This window comes from Vigna unguiculata, chromosome 6 (genome assembly GCF_037176805.1).
Source record: "Vigna unguiculata cultivar grain cowpea cultivar isolate G323 ecotype 2 chromosome 6, ASM3717680v1, whole genome shotgun sequence".
In the NCBI taxonomy this organism is placed as follows: Eukaryota; Viridiplantae; Streptophyta; class Magnoliopsida; order Fabales; family Fabaceae; genus Vigna; species Vigna unguiculata.
Window position 1 is genome coordinate 46,784,464 of NC_140797.1, and position 15,200 is coordinate 46,799,663.

Genomic DNA, 15,200 nt, shown 5'->3' on the forward strand with positions numbered 1-15,200 from the left:
CTATGTTAGCTTTCATCAACATCCTATGCAGAGTGGGCCAAACCCTTTCCCTCTCACTGCATGCACTCTCTTGCTCCATAATCCTCTTTACTTCCAATAATTTCAAAAAATTAATTGTTAACATACTTTTGATTATGATAAAAATCAATAATTAAAATAAATGATTTAGTATTTTTGTTAATATATAAAATTTATATTACAATAAAAAATAATCAAAACAAAATAATTTTAACTTTGAACTACCACACATCACGCATTGATTAAGATATCTCCACGATTTAAAGAGAATAAGGTATTTGTTGACAGTAGTTTCATGTGCAAATAGAAGTACAGGAAAGTATATAGAATAAGTAAAAAGGAATATGAAGGTGTATAAATGGTACGCGCTATGGATGGCGAATGGGTCTAAGGGTTGTGGAAAATATACGCTGCAAAAATGATAAGAAGCAGAGGTCTGACTAGAAAAGGAATGCCATCATGCTGATACCCACACGCTCGCTTCGCAGTTCCCGCTCCCCACAGAGCAAGCACTCTCACGCGCGCGTCTCTTCTCTTCTCACGCTCGTCCTTTCTCTTTCCCAGGTGGTCCCAACCGCATCAACGGTTCGCAATCCCTCCTCGCTTGTCTACTACGCCGCCCAACATTCCAAAAGCGCCAAACCAAAAATAAATTAACCACACTACACTACCACCAACATTGCAAAACTAAAAAACTTTCAGACCACACAATCATGGAAAAACGTTGAATATCATCTTCTAACAACATAAACAACTTTAACTGGATCCGCAAACTACCACTACTACAAAATTTGTAGAGTCATTGATAAGGAAAATAAATGTATATACAATATCATAGCGTTTTTTTCTTCCATTAACCTAATGTTAGATAGACTCACATGGACAGATAGATACCATGAACGTACAGATAGTAAAACCTAAGCGAGTTGATGGAAAATTTAAAAACATACAAGATAAATCAGGTACGAGGGAAAGCAAAACGACGACGACGTAAAAAAACCTAGTCAGAACTTGGATCAAACACCTCATAGCCAAAGCGGTGGAGGCTCGTTCAAGTCGATGGGGATCCCGCGCCGGACAAGTCCCAAAAACGACGCCGTCTGGGAGCTTTCCACGACCTGAACTCCGCCACTGAGAGGAACAGCGCCGTCGGGGCGACGGAGAGCGGCGGTGGCAGGAGGAAGAGGTTGCGGCGGTTCGATGTCTTTGAGAACGGCGGTGTGGAGGAACTCGGTGAGGACGAGGGTGCGGGAGGGGACGTTGGGCCAGCGGTGATCGGAAGAAGGGGCGTTGAGGTCGAGGCAGAGGGCGGGCGCCGGGGGGAAGTTGGTCTTGGCCTTGGCGCCACGGAGAGAGCGGGCGGCGCCGTCGTAGGCTAGGGCGGCCTCCTCGGGTGTATCGAATGTGCCCAACCAGACACGTGTCTTCTTCCAGGGGTCACGTATTTCGGCGGCGTAGCGTCCCCAGGGTCGCTTCCTGACGCCCCTGTAGTGCCCCTCGCGAGAGGCCGAAGAAGAAGAAGACGCCATCATGCAACGAAAGCAAAGTACCAACTAAAACTCAAACTCAAAAAACGTTGATGAAAAGGGAACAAACACAACAAATGACTATGTGTGTATATAAAAGTGGAGGGACCCACATAACCTCCCGTAATTGTCGGCTGGCCGGCACCACCACACTTCCCTTCTCTTTCTCTTTGCTTTGCCTTTTGGTTTATATATACACGTACACACGCACACAGTCGCAAATTTGGATAAAATGGGCACTTTAGATGGGAGCCGTTGATGTTGATCAGGGTTGGGGGTGTAGAATCGGAGGGTTGTGGATTGAGATTGTGGAGCCGCCGCCTGATGAGACGTGTGAGAAGGAGGAGTGACGTAAGCCCTAGTGGTGTGTACGGCGTTGGGTGAGCGGCGCCTGACATTATTTAGTGTTAATTAAGAATGGATTAGTGGTAATGTGTGGTTTTTTTTGGGATTGAGATTGTGAATGGGAATTTGAGTTGACGTAATGAAAGGGAAAGGGGAAAGAGGAGAGAGGATGGGTGAGGTGAGTGAGGTGGGGGAGTGGGATTGGGAAGAGAGAGTGTGGGGTTGGGGTTGTTGCAGTGACAGAGACTCCCACGTGGAAGAGTGTCTGAGTTGCAGGGAACAGGTGGTGTTGGGCCACACTCTCTCTCTCTCTCTCTCAATATGGGCTTCTCTGTTCTATTTGGCGTGTTTGACTCTGTTGGGCTCTGTCCTTTCTCTCACTTTAATAACTCTTTTTCTTTACTATTTTCTTCCATCTTACTACTACTTACCACTGTAAAATAAATAAATAAATTATTATTATTATTATTATAAAAAGTGTGAGTGAGTGGTGAATGCCAGGGGTGTTCAGACTCACTGCACCAAGCAGACGGGCACAGTTTATATGCCTACACATACAGATACGGATGTAATAATGTAATAATGTTCACGTGAATCCCTTTCTCTTTTCTTTTTCCTTTCTTTTCTTTTCTTTTCTTTTATCACACACTATTTCGATTCTTAAATCGAGTTATCGCCACACATGTTTCGACTATCTTTCAATGATTCTCTCCCTGCACCAGGACAACTGGTTTTACATTATTTTCTTTTTTCTTCTGTTTTTTAAACTTTGCCTTTTGGTTTCACTTTCTATACTCACTCCATCACCCTCATCATCATCATGATATGATAGGACGCCAACTTTTTTATTTCTTCCTTTTGTGTGCTCCGTGGGATGTTTTTTCATTACCCTTCAATTTCTCTGTTTCTGTCTATCAAACAACATCCCTGCGTCTGTTTTGCTTTACCTTCAAAACCCACTTTCAACGGACACAATATACATCTTGTTGTGACGACCTCTTATACAAAATTTACTCAAAATGTGATGAAATTTTTTTAAAATCTACCAAAATAGTCTAAATAAATTGTATTAGCATCTATCATACCATTAATATTATTTGGAGGCAGCCATAGTTAGGTAAAGTTTGGACCAGTGGACCTAAGACAGGGATAGGACATGCAGAGCTACAAGTTTGAAGCAAGAGTCTTCGGAAGACAAAAATAACTAACACGACCAAAACAGACTCCTAACAATTTAGTCCTAATCTCAATAATTCAACTCTCCTCACTCAGATAAACATTGTATCACAAGTTCAACAATCATATGTAATGTTGTTACTCAGCGTATTCAAAAACTTATATCGATGCCCTGATGTATGAACTCTTTCAAATCATCTTATATATTTTTACCTGAACTGGCATGACCTGTGATTAAGATCTGATGAGAGTAAAATGAACTATAAGTCTACAGAACGATAAAATTTTCAACAATATAGTTAAGATCATTTGTTAATAATGCATTTTTTTTTTATTAAATAAGGATGCTTAAAAATAAATAAAATTGAACCAACCAGGCCTGTCTTCAAAATTACGATTGGAGAAGAAGTGATTCTTGAGAATCAGGTTGACTGAAATTTGAAATGACGTACTATTGCAGAGTCCATGCGCACGATTTAATAAAATGAAACGTGGTACGTACTCCTACGTTTTACACTACTGTACACAATACTGTTGTAAATAATTTAAATTTCTCTTTCTATTATTTTCTGAGTTTTATCATGTGTTTCTTCATCAAACTTTTTATACTTTATTAGTTTGTTAAATTCTTAATGGAATGATAACGTATTATAAAGAAAATTACAGAAATAAATAAATCAGTTCGAAACGATGTCATTCGTAAACATTGTGATAAAACATTAAAAAAAATGATCAAATTTCTTTTCTTACTATCTTTTATTTTATTTTATTTTATGATGACATCTACGGTCGATGCTACAATATTATTCACTTGTTTGTGTTAAACAATTTAAGAATGTCGTTAATTGGGCACCTCTAAAATGACATGTTTCAATTTAATACTATTGCTAAGATTTTAACTCATAATTACACAAATTTAATCAAAATATTGTAAAGATAGAATATCATCATTTGTCTCCATCATAAAGTGATAATTGATGATTATGAAAAACTCAAAAAACCTTTTAATTTTAATGTTACGTTTATAGGTGTTACAATTGATATATTGATTTTAAAACTACACTAATTTAACTAAAACATTGCACTTATTTGACCTGTGAGAGTGTAAAATAAGTGTATCCTAGATGAAAATGTATATTTATCATTTTTCATAATTTAATGGTGTGAAAATAAATTTGACGAAATGTGCTACATTTTTATGTTTTAAAAGAAAAAAAAAAAGAGAGAAACATAATTGAGAATTTAGAAAACTGTAGGACAAAATTCAGATAAACGGAATTAGTACATTGAGCCATCTCTTTCTATTCTATTGATTTGCTGAGGGACACTGTTTGATGGAGCTCTCTGGTTGTAGGCTCTTGGGCTTTTGGCCTTTAGTTCTGTTGTAGTGCTGCCAAATCAACTCGGCTACCTTGCTTCATGTTTCTAATACTGAAATAGGAATATATGTCAACAAAGTTATCATACATTTAATCTGTACAGCCAAATATATTAAAATCATTTAAAGTTATGACCAAGTCGCTTTGAAAAAATTACGACTATTTTAAAGTTACTTAATTTATATAATTTTAATCTTAACATGTGATAATACGTAATAATCAATACTCATTTCTCAGAAAAAAATATTCTCAATAAATATCTTGTATATATATGTGTGTGCTCTCATGCTCACAAAAAAACCTAATCATGGACCATAGATCAAGAAATCTAGACCAGACCGGTATAGGTGAGTTTTATTTGGTACAGTGAATTGTTTTTCTTACCAACTTCAATTCAGAAACCAATTTTCTGCTGATGCAAATTGGCAAATTGGCAATTTGGTGGGTTTTTTTTTTTTCCTTATCAAGGCACAAACAACCATACCGCCTATTAAAATGATCTGCAGATAACATCAATAGGATACAGGTGAAAACTGTGGCAGGCATTATGTAAATTGGACCTTGCTTTTCCTATATGCATATAACATTACGATTTCTATTTGTATCTGAACTTCTAAATTGTTACAAAATCCTCCACTAAATAGAAAAAAGAAAAAAAAATGTATAGAAGTTCAAACAAAATAGGAAACTAAAATGTAAGCATCATGTACAAATTTCTGATTTACAAATTAAGAGGGTTCCCAGCTTGTAAGAAATTTTAAGGGGCTCAAAAAACTGTTGTCAATATTTGGAGAAGCACGCTATGGGAAACAGCCATCAGAAGATCGGATTACTCTGCAATTAGTGCCACATAGATAGGACTATTGATTAAAAGAAGCAATTTATGATAGGAAGCAGAAAAAAATGAAAAAAAAGAGAGCTATGATTGTGCTTAAAAGATACCAGAAAAAATGGGATATCATCGTGAAAGCAAGATAGGCCCATTCTCCGCAGCAGTGTGAGCATTGCCATAATTATTATTGTTATTATGCCTTGCCATCTGGATGTCACGTGAAAATTGGGTCCTAGCTTTCGCATATGGAGCTGCCCTCGCTACAAAAGAAAATCAAGAGTATAAATTTTTCATTCAATGTCACATATGAAGCGACACATTTCCCTCAAATTCAAATTTCTTTATCCTGTGAAACTACTGTGAAAGATAACGTATCTGTTTCAAAACGTTAAGATTGCATATAGTGAGGGAAAAACTCGGACAAAAATTACACATCACATTGCTTTTCCAATTACAACGTTTAGAAAATTAAAAATGATTATTTTGATCAAGAAGTGTGACATTATTAACAAATTTATTTCTAGAAAAAAATATTAATTTTTATTATCCATTCCTTTTGGGAGTAAATGATCAACAAAACATTTACTAAATCTCATAATGGTTTCGTAGTGTTTATTTCAAATTCTTACAGCAATTCGTTCTCTGCAAATTTACGGTTAGAAAACTTCAAAACAGACAATAAGACACTGGTCTTGCACTCGTTTATATTAATAACAGTTTTCAAAGCTCAATCTGGGTAAGATTGCTAACCCAAACAATCTTACCCAAAACCGGTCTGATTTTGGTGCAGTAACTCTTAAAAAAACAAACAATTTCAGAAGCCGTTATAATCGGTCATGAACTGTTGTAAGTTGTAATCCACAGCCTCAACCCAGTGACATTTTATTACGACAACTATAACCCACAAGTTAACATTCTTACCTGCTATTTGCTGAACTCGGAGGATATTCTGCCGCCGTTTCCACCAGCAAACTGAACCAATAATAAGAAGTAGAAAAGTAAAAGAAGCACCTAGGCCAATACCAACTTTAGCACCGGCAGAAAGGTGAGGTCCACAAGTGGGTAATCCAGGTATGCCGCATAGACCTGCATTATCAGTAAAACTGCACCCATCCACAAGTGCAGATTTAGCAACCTTAATCACAGAGAAAGTGGAGGAATGGCATATAGATATGCCTCTTCTCTCATTGCATTACAAATATTCTTTACATAGTTTAACATTTGAAAACATACTTAAAGCTTGCCCCATGTAGAAGTCTTCCTCCTAGAGTCGCTGGGACCCTTCCAGACAGTAAGTTCCCATTAAGGTTCCTGCATGAATACTGCTTAATACTGATTTATCATTTAATTATTCTCATATGGTCAAGCTAAATACTCAGAAATCTTACAGTCTCTGTAATGATGTCAATTGTCCAAGGCTTTCAGGAATCGATCCATTGAAGAAGTTGTAGGATAGGTCACTGCACGTGTACATGCATTCAGAAATCACATCACCATGATAGTCAAGCAAAGATTCAAACCTCGCATAATTTAACAGCGAAGCTAAATAGCAAATCTCCAAGAGGTTTAAACCAAAGCATGAAGAGGCTGAGTCACAAAAATTACATAAGAGGAACAGTGTCCTTTTCATTTTCTGTTTGTTATTTATTTTAGAGGTTTTAGCTTCATACATAGTTTTGGAACAACACTATGGCTTGGTCTAAGTAAGAAATCCCGGTTGTCAGTAGGAATTATGGAGAATAGGTGGGGACTACAAATGTATGTTGTGAAAAAAGTATAAATACAAGTCAATACTTCATGCGAAGTACATCTTGTCCCACACGTCTTGCTATGCCACGCCACTAATGCCTCTAAGGCTTAACCCACAGAAATGTTAAGATAGAATCTGATAAAACTTCTAATACACCTGTCCTGAAGATGAAAATCACATATTGGCATTGTACCATATATAGAATGACCTGGGAAACAAAGATAAAAAAAATCCATTGGTCAAATAAGCTAAAGAACAAGAAATCACTTACAGCACTTGCAAGCTAGTTATTGTTCCAAGTGGGGATGGAATAGCCCCACGAATGCCGTTTCCACTCAAGTTTCTGTCATGCAAAAGTATAATAAACATAAGGAATATGAAAATGAACAAGCTCAATGTTAGTATATCTTGGGAAACAGTGAAATAAAAATAAAAAAATAAATAAAGTGAGATCAATTATTCAATGTCACAATATCAGAAATTCTCAAGCAACTTGTCATTTAATTATCAGAGCTTTATTGTGTTATCAACTATCAAGCATGATTCATACATACATGCAATGCCAATTGCCATGAAACAAATAATAATGTTTTCATGAAAGAAAAACTATTTCAAACTCACAGGATTTGTAGATTATGCAGTCTGGAAATGTCATTTGGCAAATAGCCCTTCAGACCTTGATTGCCAAGACCCCTGTTCACAGATACAGCACCAAGTCAATAAGATATTGAGATTAAATATTAAATACAGTTTTCAAAGAAAAATGCAATGGTTTCGGAACCCAGAGCTACCAACATGAAGCAGAGTGGATTTGTAAGTATATTTTTACTAATGAATACAATCAGGGAACAACGAAATTTAACAAAGAGGAGGAAGAGGGCGGGGGATCAATGTAAGGGTCACTCCCTCAAATAAGGAAACATAAAAAGGATTATTCGTGTGTGTGTATGTGAGTGTGAAATTGGTCTTCAAATGTTAGTTATCAATGTGAACAAAGGCATACTTATAGACAGAGTCTTATAATTTCATTTTGTTTTATTATGGGATTCACACTTCGAAGCTTCTATGCTGAAGAAATGGTTTTTATTCTTGCTTTCGTCGCAAAAGTAAAGAAATAATGAGAAAGAAAAAAAAAGGTCAAAGAATTAACACGAGGAAGATGGAATTAAGACACTACCACTACCAAATACACAATAAAAGCCTAAGACCAAGGACAATAAGAAATTACAGTCCATCAATGACCCATTTGCTGCTACTTTTGTCCAATCTGCAATCTGCTCCAGTCCACGGGTGTTGCTGGGGAACACATGGATCACCATTCCACCCAAACCTGGGAGGAAGCCCCAAAGCCTTCTTCAACGTTTGTAAAGCCATAACTAGAGTAAAAGAACAATAATCAAGAAGCAAACTTTTATAGGCATTTGGATTAACAGAAATCACATTGACTAACACTACATGAATTAGACAACAACTAGATGCAGCAGTATCATAAAGGAACAAATCAACACTCATAGGCTTGAATTTCATCGTTAAGAGGAAGAGGAAGTAAGAACAACAGCAGTAATTGGTTAAGGAAAAGTATGAAAAGACAAGGCAACACAAGAAGTATGATAATGCATATAAAAGTATCAATGAGCAGCACATACCACGGTCAAAGTCCCAAATAACTGAGTATCATGAAGAGTGTTGTTAACATGAGGGGGGAAAAAAAAACAGAAAATGTATAATTATATCACATGTAAGTTCCTAAGAATGTAATTGTTATATTTATTGGCTTAAACCCGAACAAAACCCAGATTGTGTTTGATTATTATAAAAATTAATGTCAGAAAAAATAGGGCATTGCATGTACCTTCATCTGATAATGTTTTTGATTCAGCCGTTATAACCTCCAATATCTCAATTGCACTGATTATGGCAAAACTACCTTTTATTGGGCTCAAAGTTACAGTCAAAGTTCTCCCATTAACAGTAACAGTTCTATTAAGCACAAGAGCACTATAACGATCGCCACTCATTTTCACAATGTCGACATTTCTAAAAGCAACATCTCCATTTATCATAATGTCAAAGACTCTTTGTCCTGTAGCTGTCACTGAGTTATCAATCTCAGCAAAATGTAACCAAACAGAATAGTTTTTGTTGGGATCCACATCCAATGTATATGTTAAATCAGGCTGGCTACTAGTGCTGACAAGAGCTGATCGATAAAGAGTTTCGGGATAAAAGTTTGGTGGATGTGAAGCCTGTTTGATTCTAGTCTCAACAGATCTCGGCTGATCAGAATCCCCGCCAAAAGTTTTAATATGCTGCCAATATCTGTCCCCTCCCCGAGGATCTGCACCATAATCCACACCAAATTTTGACTGTCCAAACCCACAACTCAATCTTTTGACTGTTCTAAGCATTACCCCTTCACTCCAATCCGGTCCAAAATAATAAGCTTTATCATCAATTTGAAGAATCTCGATCGAAAGAATTGCCGGATCTCCGTGACCTGTGCCATGGAAACAGATTGATACTGAACCATCCATAAGAGATACTTGGGCTTCGGTAAATGCTTGATCGTCCCGAGTGGTCCAGCCTGATTTCAAAGAATATATTTGTGTTCCTTGAATTGAGATGTCAAATAGAGGTTCATCGGTAACTGTAGTGTGTGCAACAAGTCCAAAAAAGATCCTGATTGAGTAGCGCCCTTTTGGCACCCTGTTTATGTTATAGCAATTTGAAAGACCTTCAGACAAGGGGAAATAGCGAAGAGTCTTCAGAGGGGGGGCAATGTAACTTGTCGTAGATGCATTGGTGGGAATACCTCCTGTATAACCAAAGTCTTTATACCAAAGGGTAGTGGTTGGTTTTGTTTGAACATCATGACGAGCCCCACAGCTTATATGCATGCCATATGGCCCTGAAACGAATACAATGTCTCAGAAATTTAAATCAACTCAAAGGGGATAAACTGTTAAAAGTAACAAAATCCTAATCCACTGGAACGTGCAAGCTATCATGCTGGTTTCGTTGGCACTGAAATTCCCCAGCAGCAATTACAATGCAGCCAGAACCGACCTCTTGATGTAAGTCATTTTGTAGTTTGTCAAAAGATTGCACGCTCACACTCGCACAAAAGCATAATTTAATCATATCCCTACGATGCTGCTCGATTAAATACAACAGTCTGTGCACCGTACAACCCCCAATAAAGCATTTTCGTGAACCATGATAACTTACTAAACTGGCAGAGAGCAAACCTAAGGGAAATGCTCAGTTTCCACCAGTTCTTACTGATAATAGAACATAACATAACAAAAAAGGAGTTAAATAAGCATCGCTATTTTTAAAGTTTGGAAATGCTCAGTTTTTATGATTTTAGGATCAAAGCACTACGCTACGGAGAAATGTCTGTCATGAACCATTCTAAGTTGACCAACGCGTCCGGCCTGTAAGCAAAATGTTAAGTTGCAGACAATAATTTGATTATGTTATTGAATTTCCCATTTTCCCCCCTTTTAAATCATTCAGTGTTGCCTACTGGCTTTGTCTCATACTATGACTTCAACCCCAAAGCACGTTAACAAACATAAGAAGATGCGGAAAACTGCATCATTTAGCATTTCTCTAATCCATGAGCAATTTTGGCGCACCAGATGAAATCAAATGTACCCCTACACCACTCAGATTCAAGCATCACCTCTATAACTTAATTCAAAGTAAAACAAGACGAAATTCAAACACATCCAAGCCCAAATCCTTATCAACTCAGCTTTCAACTTCAATGCAAAATAGAGAATCTCACCTCGTTGAGCTGCACACGTAGTAAAGGCAAAGCAGAGGAAAAGCGTCCACAGCAGAAGGAATCGAAACGTTGCTATGTTCGCCATCTTCGCTTTTCTTCTTCTTTTCTCTCTCTCACATCCCAACTTTTCTTGAGAGAGAGAGAGCGCACAAACGTGTCTGCACTTCGCAGCAACACTGCACACGCAGATGGAAATGGAAATTCACAAATTCACATTCACTAGCTACTACGTTTAGTTGACCCGTGAACTAATGAAGGAACAGCTGTTATGGTGGTACTGAGCCTTATCACGATTAATGCAGGCGCGAACCATCCCAGCGGTTTTAATGGTCATTAATGGTTCAATATTAATTGACGTGTGTGAAAGTATGGTAGGTCTGAACTCTACGTGGTTACTGTTTGTGGGTCCGCTTTTTTTGACGGCTTGATTTGAGTTTAGGGGGAGTGGTTGTAGCTTGGTCCTTTTTGATCAAGGTGTAGTTAATTTCTGTAGTTGCATGTGAGACCCACTTATTTTATCTCTTTACAAAAAAAAAATTGAATGGATTCTGCTTTTCTGTTGTTATGAAACGACAACAGCAACGTGAGTGAGTGAGAAAAGAGAAAAGAGAAAGAGAGAGGTTAGTTTAGGTACACAGAAAGAATAACCGTTCATGGAGGAGAAATGTCGTGTCAAATAATTGCTGATTAATTAAAGGGTTAAATATGTTTTTGGTCCCTCAAGTTTCAGCGAAATTTGGAATTAGTTTCTCATCAAAATTTTTGACCAATTTAGTCTTTCATCTTTCAAAATGCGTGAATTTAGTCCTTTTAACCAAATTTTGTTAAGTTTATCTGACGTTTCAAGCGCATTTCATGATAGTATTTAAGTTAACATTGAAATAAAAATGTGTCAAACAGTATAAATAATTTAAATACTATCATGAAATGCGCTTGAAATGTCAGATAAACTTAACAAAATTTGGTTAAAATAACTAAATTCACGCATTTTGGAAGATGAAGGACTAAATTGGTTAAAAGTTTTGATGAGGGACTAAATCCAAATTTCGCTCAAACTTAAGGACCAAAAACATATTTAACCCTTAATTAAAATATGTTAGTAAAAGGAAATTACATGATTGGCCTTAACAAGGAATTTTTCTATTCTTCATCGGACGGTGGAGAAGAGGTGGATGGTGTTGACTTCGGAGAGTTTTGACATTTGAATAGGGCGCAATCATAGGCGAACATCACCCCAGCGGACGCAGCGCATTGGATGGTCAAATTTGAAATGAATTTTTACATGATATCATCGTCTTCACTTAGAATCCTTATGTCACTTTTCTCCACTGTGTCTTAAATTTTTCATTTTGTTACCGGTGAAAAACTATTTTTATATTTAACACTATATATATAATATATTCTTCATTTTCAACATAAAAAAAAGTTAATACCTATGAAAAGTTGTAAAATATTGTTCACATAATTTTTAGTAAAATATTAATAGTAATATATAAATAAGTTTTAATAACCAACTTTTACAGGGTTGATTTTTTTTTCAATGTTTGCAGTTTGCAGTGCTGCAATACACAAGGAAAGTGGAGAGAACGGTTTTCAGAAAAAAAAAAAAAAAAGTGAAAAAACAAAATATAAAGTGCTAAACTTTCATTGTGTGGACTAGGTCAAAGCACTATAGCGAAGATGAATTGACCAATAAATACTAAATATTATATTCTCAAACCAGGTCAAAATGTTTTAATTTTTAATATTTTTTTTAATTCTTCTTGTCATTTTTTAGCAGTGTGCCCAGAATGTTTTATTTTTTACATAATAATTTAATATCTGAATGGTTCTTTTAGAATATTGACACATTTTGTATTATTTTATTGTTTAATTTTGAAAATAATGATCTTTTGTATAACTTTTGAAGTTATAAACAAAATTTTAGTAAAGTCGTGTATAAATTATATTATTTACTTTTAAATGATCTATTTGTAAAATATTTATTTTCTTAAGTTGTCATCTCTAAAAGTCAACAAATTTATTTGGTTTAAGTTGAGTGATTATTTAGACTATATTGGATGAAAAAATGGATTTTTATTTTTATGAAAAGAAAACAAGTGATATATTTTTGTTTAAATATTAAGGCTGCCAAATATTAACATGGCTCGTGTTTTTGTTGAGTTTATTTAATTCAGTCATAATATAATCTTGTATGTTAATGTTGTTTAAAAAATCAATGCATATGTTAATTGTCATTTTGTATTTTTTTTGTTAATTTATTTATTTACTTTTAATTTAAAAAAATATTTAGATATCAAGTAAATATCATGTCACATGTAGATAAGTGAAGTGTATTAAGGTCAATGTTTTATATTTAATTTTAATTATATTTATTATTTTTGTTGAATTTAATCCAAACATATTTTGAAATGTAATAATTTTGTCCCTTTTTAAATTGACACCAAACTTAAATTTTATATAAATGTTATATGGATATTTTTATTAAAATCCACATTTTTATTAAATAGTTTTTATTTAGGGTGACAATTGATTTAAAATCAAAACGAAAAATTAAAAAATAAGACTAACATTAACTAATAGTATTAGTCTCCACTTTTTAACCTCTTAAAATTTTAAAAATTACATGTGATTTTTAACCTCTTACTTCCCACTTCAAATTTTTTCATTCTAATTTTAAACCATCTATAATTTTAAGTTAAAAATATTTATTAAAAATATAAAATAATGATGTTACTTCCCACCTTTTTACCTCAAACAATTTTAAAACATGTGATATGGTGACTTTTAACCTCTTAAGACAATGTAAGAGAATGTAAGTCAAGGAGTTAAGGTGTACAAAATAAAAAATGTATATTCTTTTACTAAAATTGGTTTAGTTAATTTGGACTAGCTAAAGAGAGTACAAAAGATGACAAAAAAAGTAAAAAGTTAAATTATTTAGAGGGTGAAGATTTTTAGTTATTTTTAAGGGTTTTAGATGTGAAAATAAGTAAATTTAGAGTAAAATTTTGTGAAAATTTATGAGTAATTTGATTGAGATAAGATTAAAAAATATATTTAATTGAAAGAAAAACAAAATTACTAAATTATCATGGATATGTTAAAAATATTATAAAATTAGATTTAAATGAATTAGATTTATTTAATAAAAAGATTAAATGAATAAATTTGAAAAAATAATTATTTTAATAAAAAAATACAATATATTTACATATTATAATTTTTGTTAGTACAATTTAAAAGTTCAAGATTTTAATTATTATTATATTTATGAAGACTATAAAGATTTTTTTTATCATCAATCACTCCAATCGGCATAGCTATATACTCTCTCTTCTTGCACAGCTGTCATTCTCCTAAACAAAATTACTAAATTTAGTTAATAAAAAGTATTTAAATGAATAAATTGGAAAAAATAATTATTTTAATAGAAAAAATACAATATATTTATATATTGTAATTTTTTTAAAATAATTTAGAAATTTAAGATTTGAATATTGTTGTAAACATAATTTTAAAATCATATTTTTTACATTATTATCATATTTATGAAGAGTATAATGATTTTTTTATATTAAACCAAAACCAGTGCAAATGAACACAACATAATAGAAAGTGAATTGAAATATAGTTAATTTTATTGATATAATATAAAGTTAGGAAGACAGATTATCTATGGGAGAAAGAGTAACAATAAACCTATCACATTATAACTATTGTGGTTAATAAAAAACTTTTTACTCATAACTACCAGATTGCGGTGGAATAAATTTATGCAATAAAATAAGTTTTTCATTTAATTTTATTCTGCTGCATAAATTAAATCAGATACAAACTTTTTACTCAATCTCTCTCAATATAAATAATCTCACTTCTCTATTTCTTCTTCCTTATTTTACTACCTTCTTAGTTTCCGAGAATATAAACAAAACATAATTCTATAAAAATAATTTAGATATTATATCATAGTAATAGTAACTTACTTTATAGTATAACACTTATAATAATGTGATAAACACATTTAATTTTATATAAATAAATATAAATTTTAACCTAAAACTATGTTGAAAAATTAATTTACTTTTATTTATTTCTCTTCTCAATTCCGTATAAGGATATATTTTGTATGCATATGTTTGAATATGAGCACTGCTCATAAAAAAACTGATGATTTTTTTTTGAGTAATAATATTTCATCAAATCACTTATTAATATAATGTCTTCTTATGATGTCTAAGTAATTTTCAATACATATTAAATTAAGGCATTTACAAATAATAAAAAACCATCTCTCTGCATATATTTAGCTACATCACTTAAAGTTTGTCTAATATTATTTTACTGCTTTTAATCAAATATTGTCGTCGTTTCCTTATCT

General features: G+C 33.7%; 2 protein-coding genes across 5 annotated transcripts; both read right to left on the reverse strand.

Moving 5' to 3' along the window:
- Window positions 1–256: 256 nt before the first annotated feature.
- On the reverse strand, window positions 257–1,717 carry ERF12 (ERF domain protein 12). Of its 2 annotated transcripts, none has more exons than XM_028075059.2 (2): window positions 1,043–1,717; window positions 257–626 (listed from the first exon to the last, which is right to left on the reverse strand). In XM_028075059.2, exon 1 carries the CDS (start codon window positions 1,548–1,550, stop codon window positions 1,044–1,046), a length of 507 nt encoding a protein of 168 aa, XP_027930860.1. In that variant the 5' UTR covers window positions 1,551–1,717; the 3' UTR covers window positions 257–626; window position 1,043. The 2 variants fall into 2 exon arrangements, with proteins under 2 accessions (XP_027930860.1, XP_027930859.1); XM_028075058.2 differs by having other exon boundaries at window positions 257–629.
- A 2,466-nt stretch (window positions 1,718–4,183) lies between these two features.
- On the reverse strand, window positions 4,184–11,111 carry RLP4 (receptor like protein 4). 3 transcript variants are annotated; one of them, XM_085675090.1, is made up of 10 exons: window positions 10,820–11,111; window positions 8,879–9,934; window positions 8,255–8,402; window positions 7,648–7,719; window positions 7,298–7,369; window positions 6,665–6,736; window positions 6,510–6,587; window positions 6,198–6,379; window positions 5,387–5,536; window positions 4,184–4,496 (listed from the first exon to the last, which is right to left on the reverse strand). In XM_085675090.1, the coding sequence occupies exons 1-9, from the start codon at window positions 10,902–10,904 to the stop codon at window positions 5,403–5,405; spliced, it is 1,899 nt and encodes a 632-aa protein (XP_085531216.1). In that variant the 5' UTR covers window positions 10,905–11,111; the 3' UTR covers window positions 4,184–4,496; window positions 5,387–5,402. The 3 variants fall into 3 exon arrangements, with proteins under 3 accessions (XP_085531216.1, XP_027932470.2, XP_027932469.2); XM_028076669.2 differs by lacking the exon at window positions 4,184–4,496 and adding an exon at window positions 4,990–5,304 and having other exon boundaries at window positions 10,820–11,110; XM_028076668.2 differs by lacking the exon at window positions 4,184–4,496 and adding an exon at window positions 4,990–5,278 and having other exon boundaries at window positions 10,820–11,109.
- Window positions 11,112–15,200: the final 4,089 nt, after the last annotated feature.

Bases quoted from the DNA above. Each gene is read 5' to 3' on its own strand.
- ERF12 (XM_028075059.2), bottom strand. From the start codon at position 1,550: ATGATGGCGTCTTCTTCTTCTTCGGCCTCTCGCGAGGGGCACTACAGG.
- RLP4 (XM_085675090.1), bottom strand. From the start codon at position 10,904: ATGGCGAACATAGCAACGTTTCGATTCCTTCTGCTGTGGACGCTTTTC. The intron at 9,935-10,819 runs GTGAGATTCTCT...TATTCGTTTCAG, and splicing joins TACGTGTGCAGCTCAACGAG to GGCCATATGGCATGCATATA. The intron at 6,588-6,664 runs GTAAGATTTCTG...GTATTCATGCAG, and splicing joins TTGACATCATTACAGAGACT to GAACCTTAATGGGAACTTAC.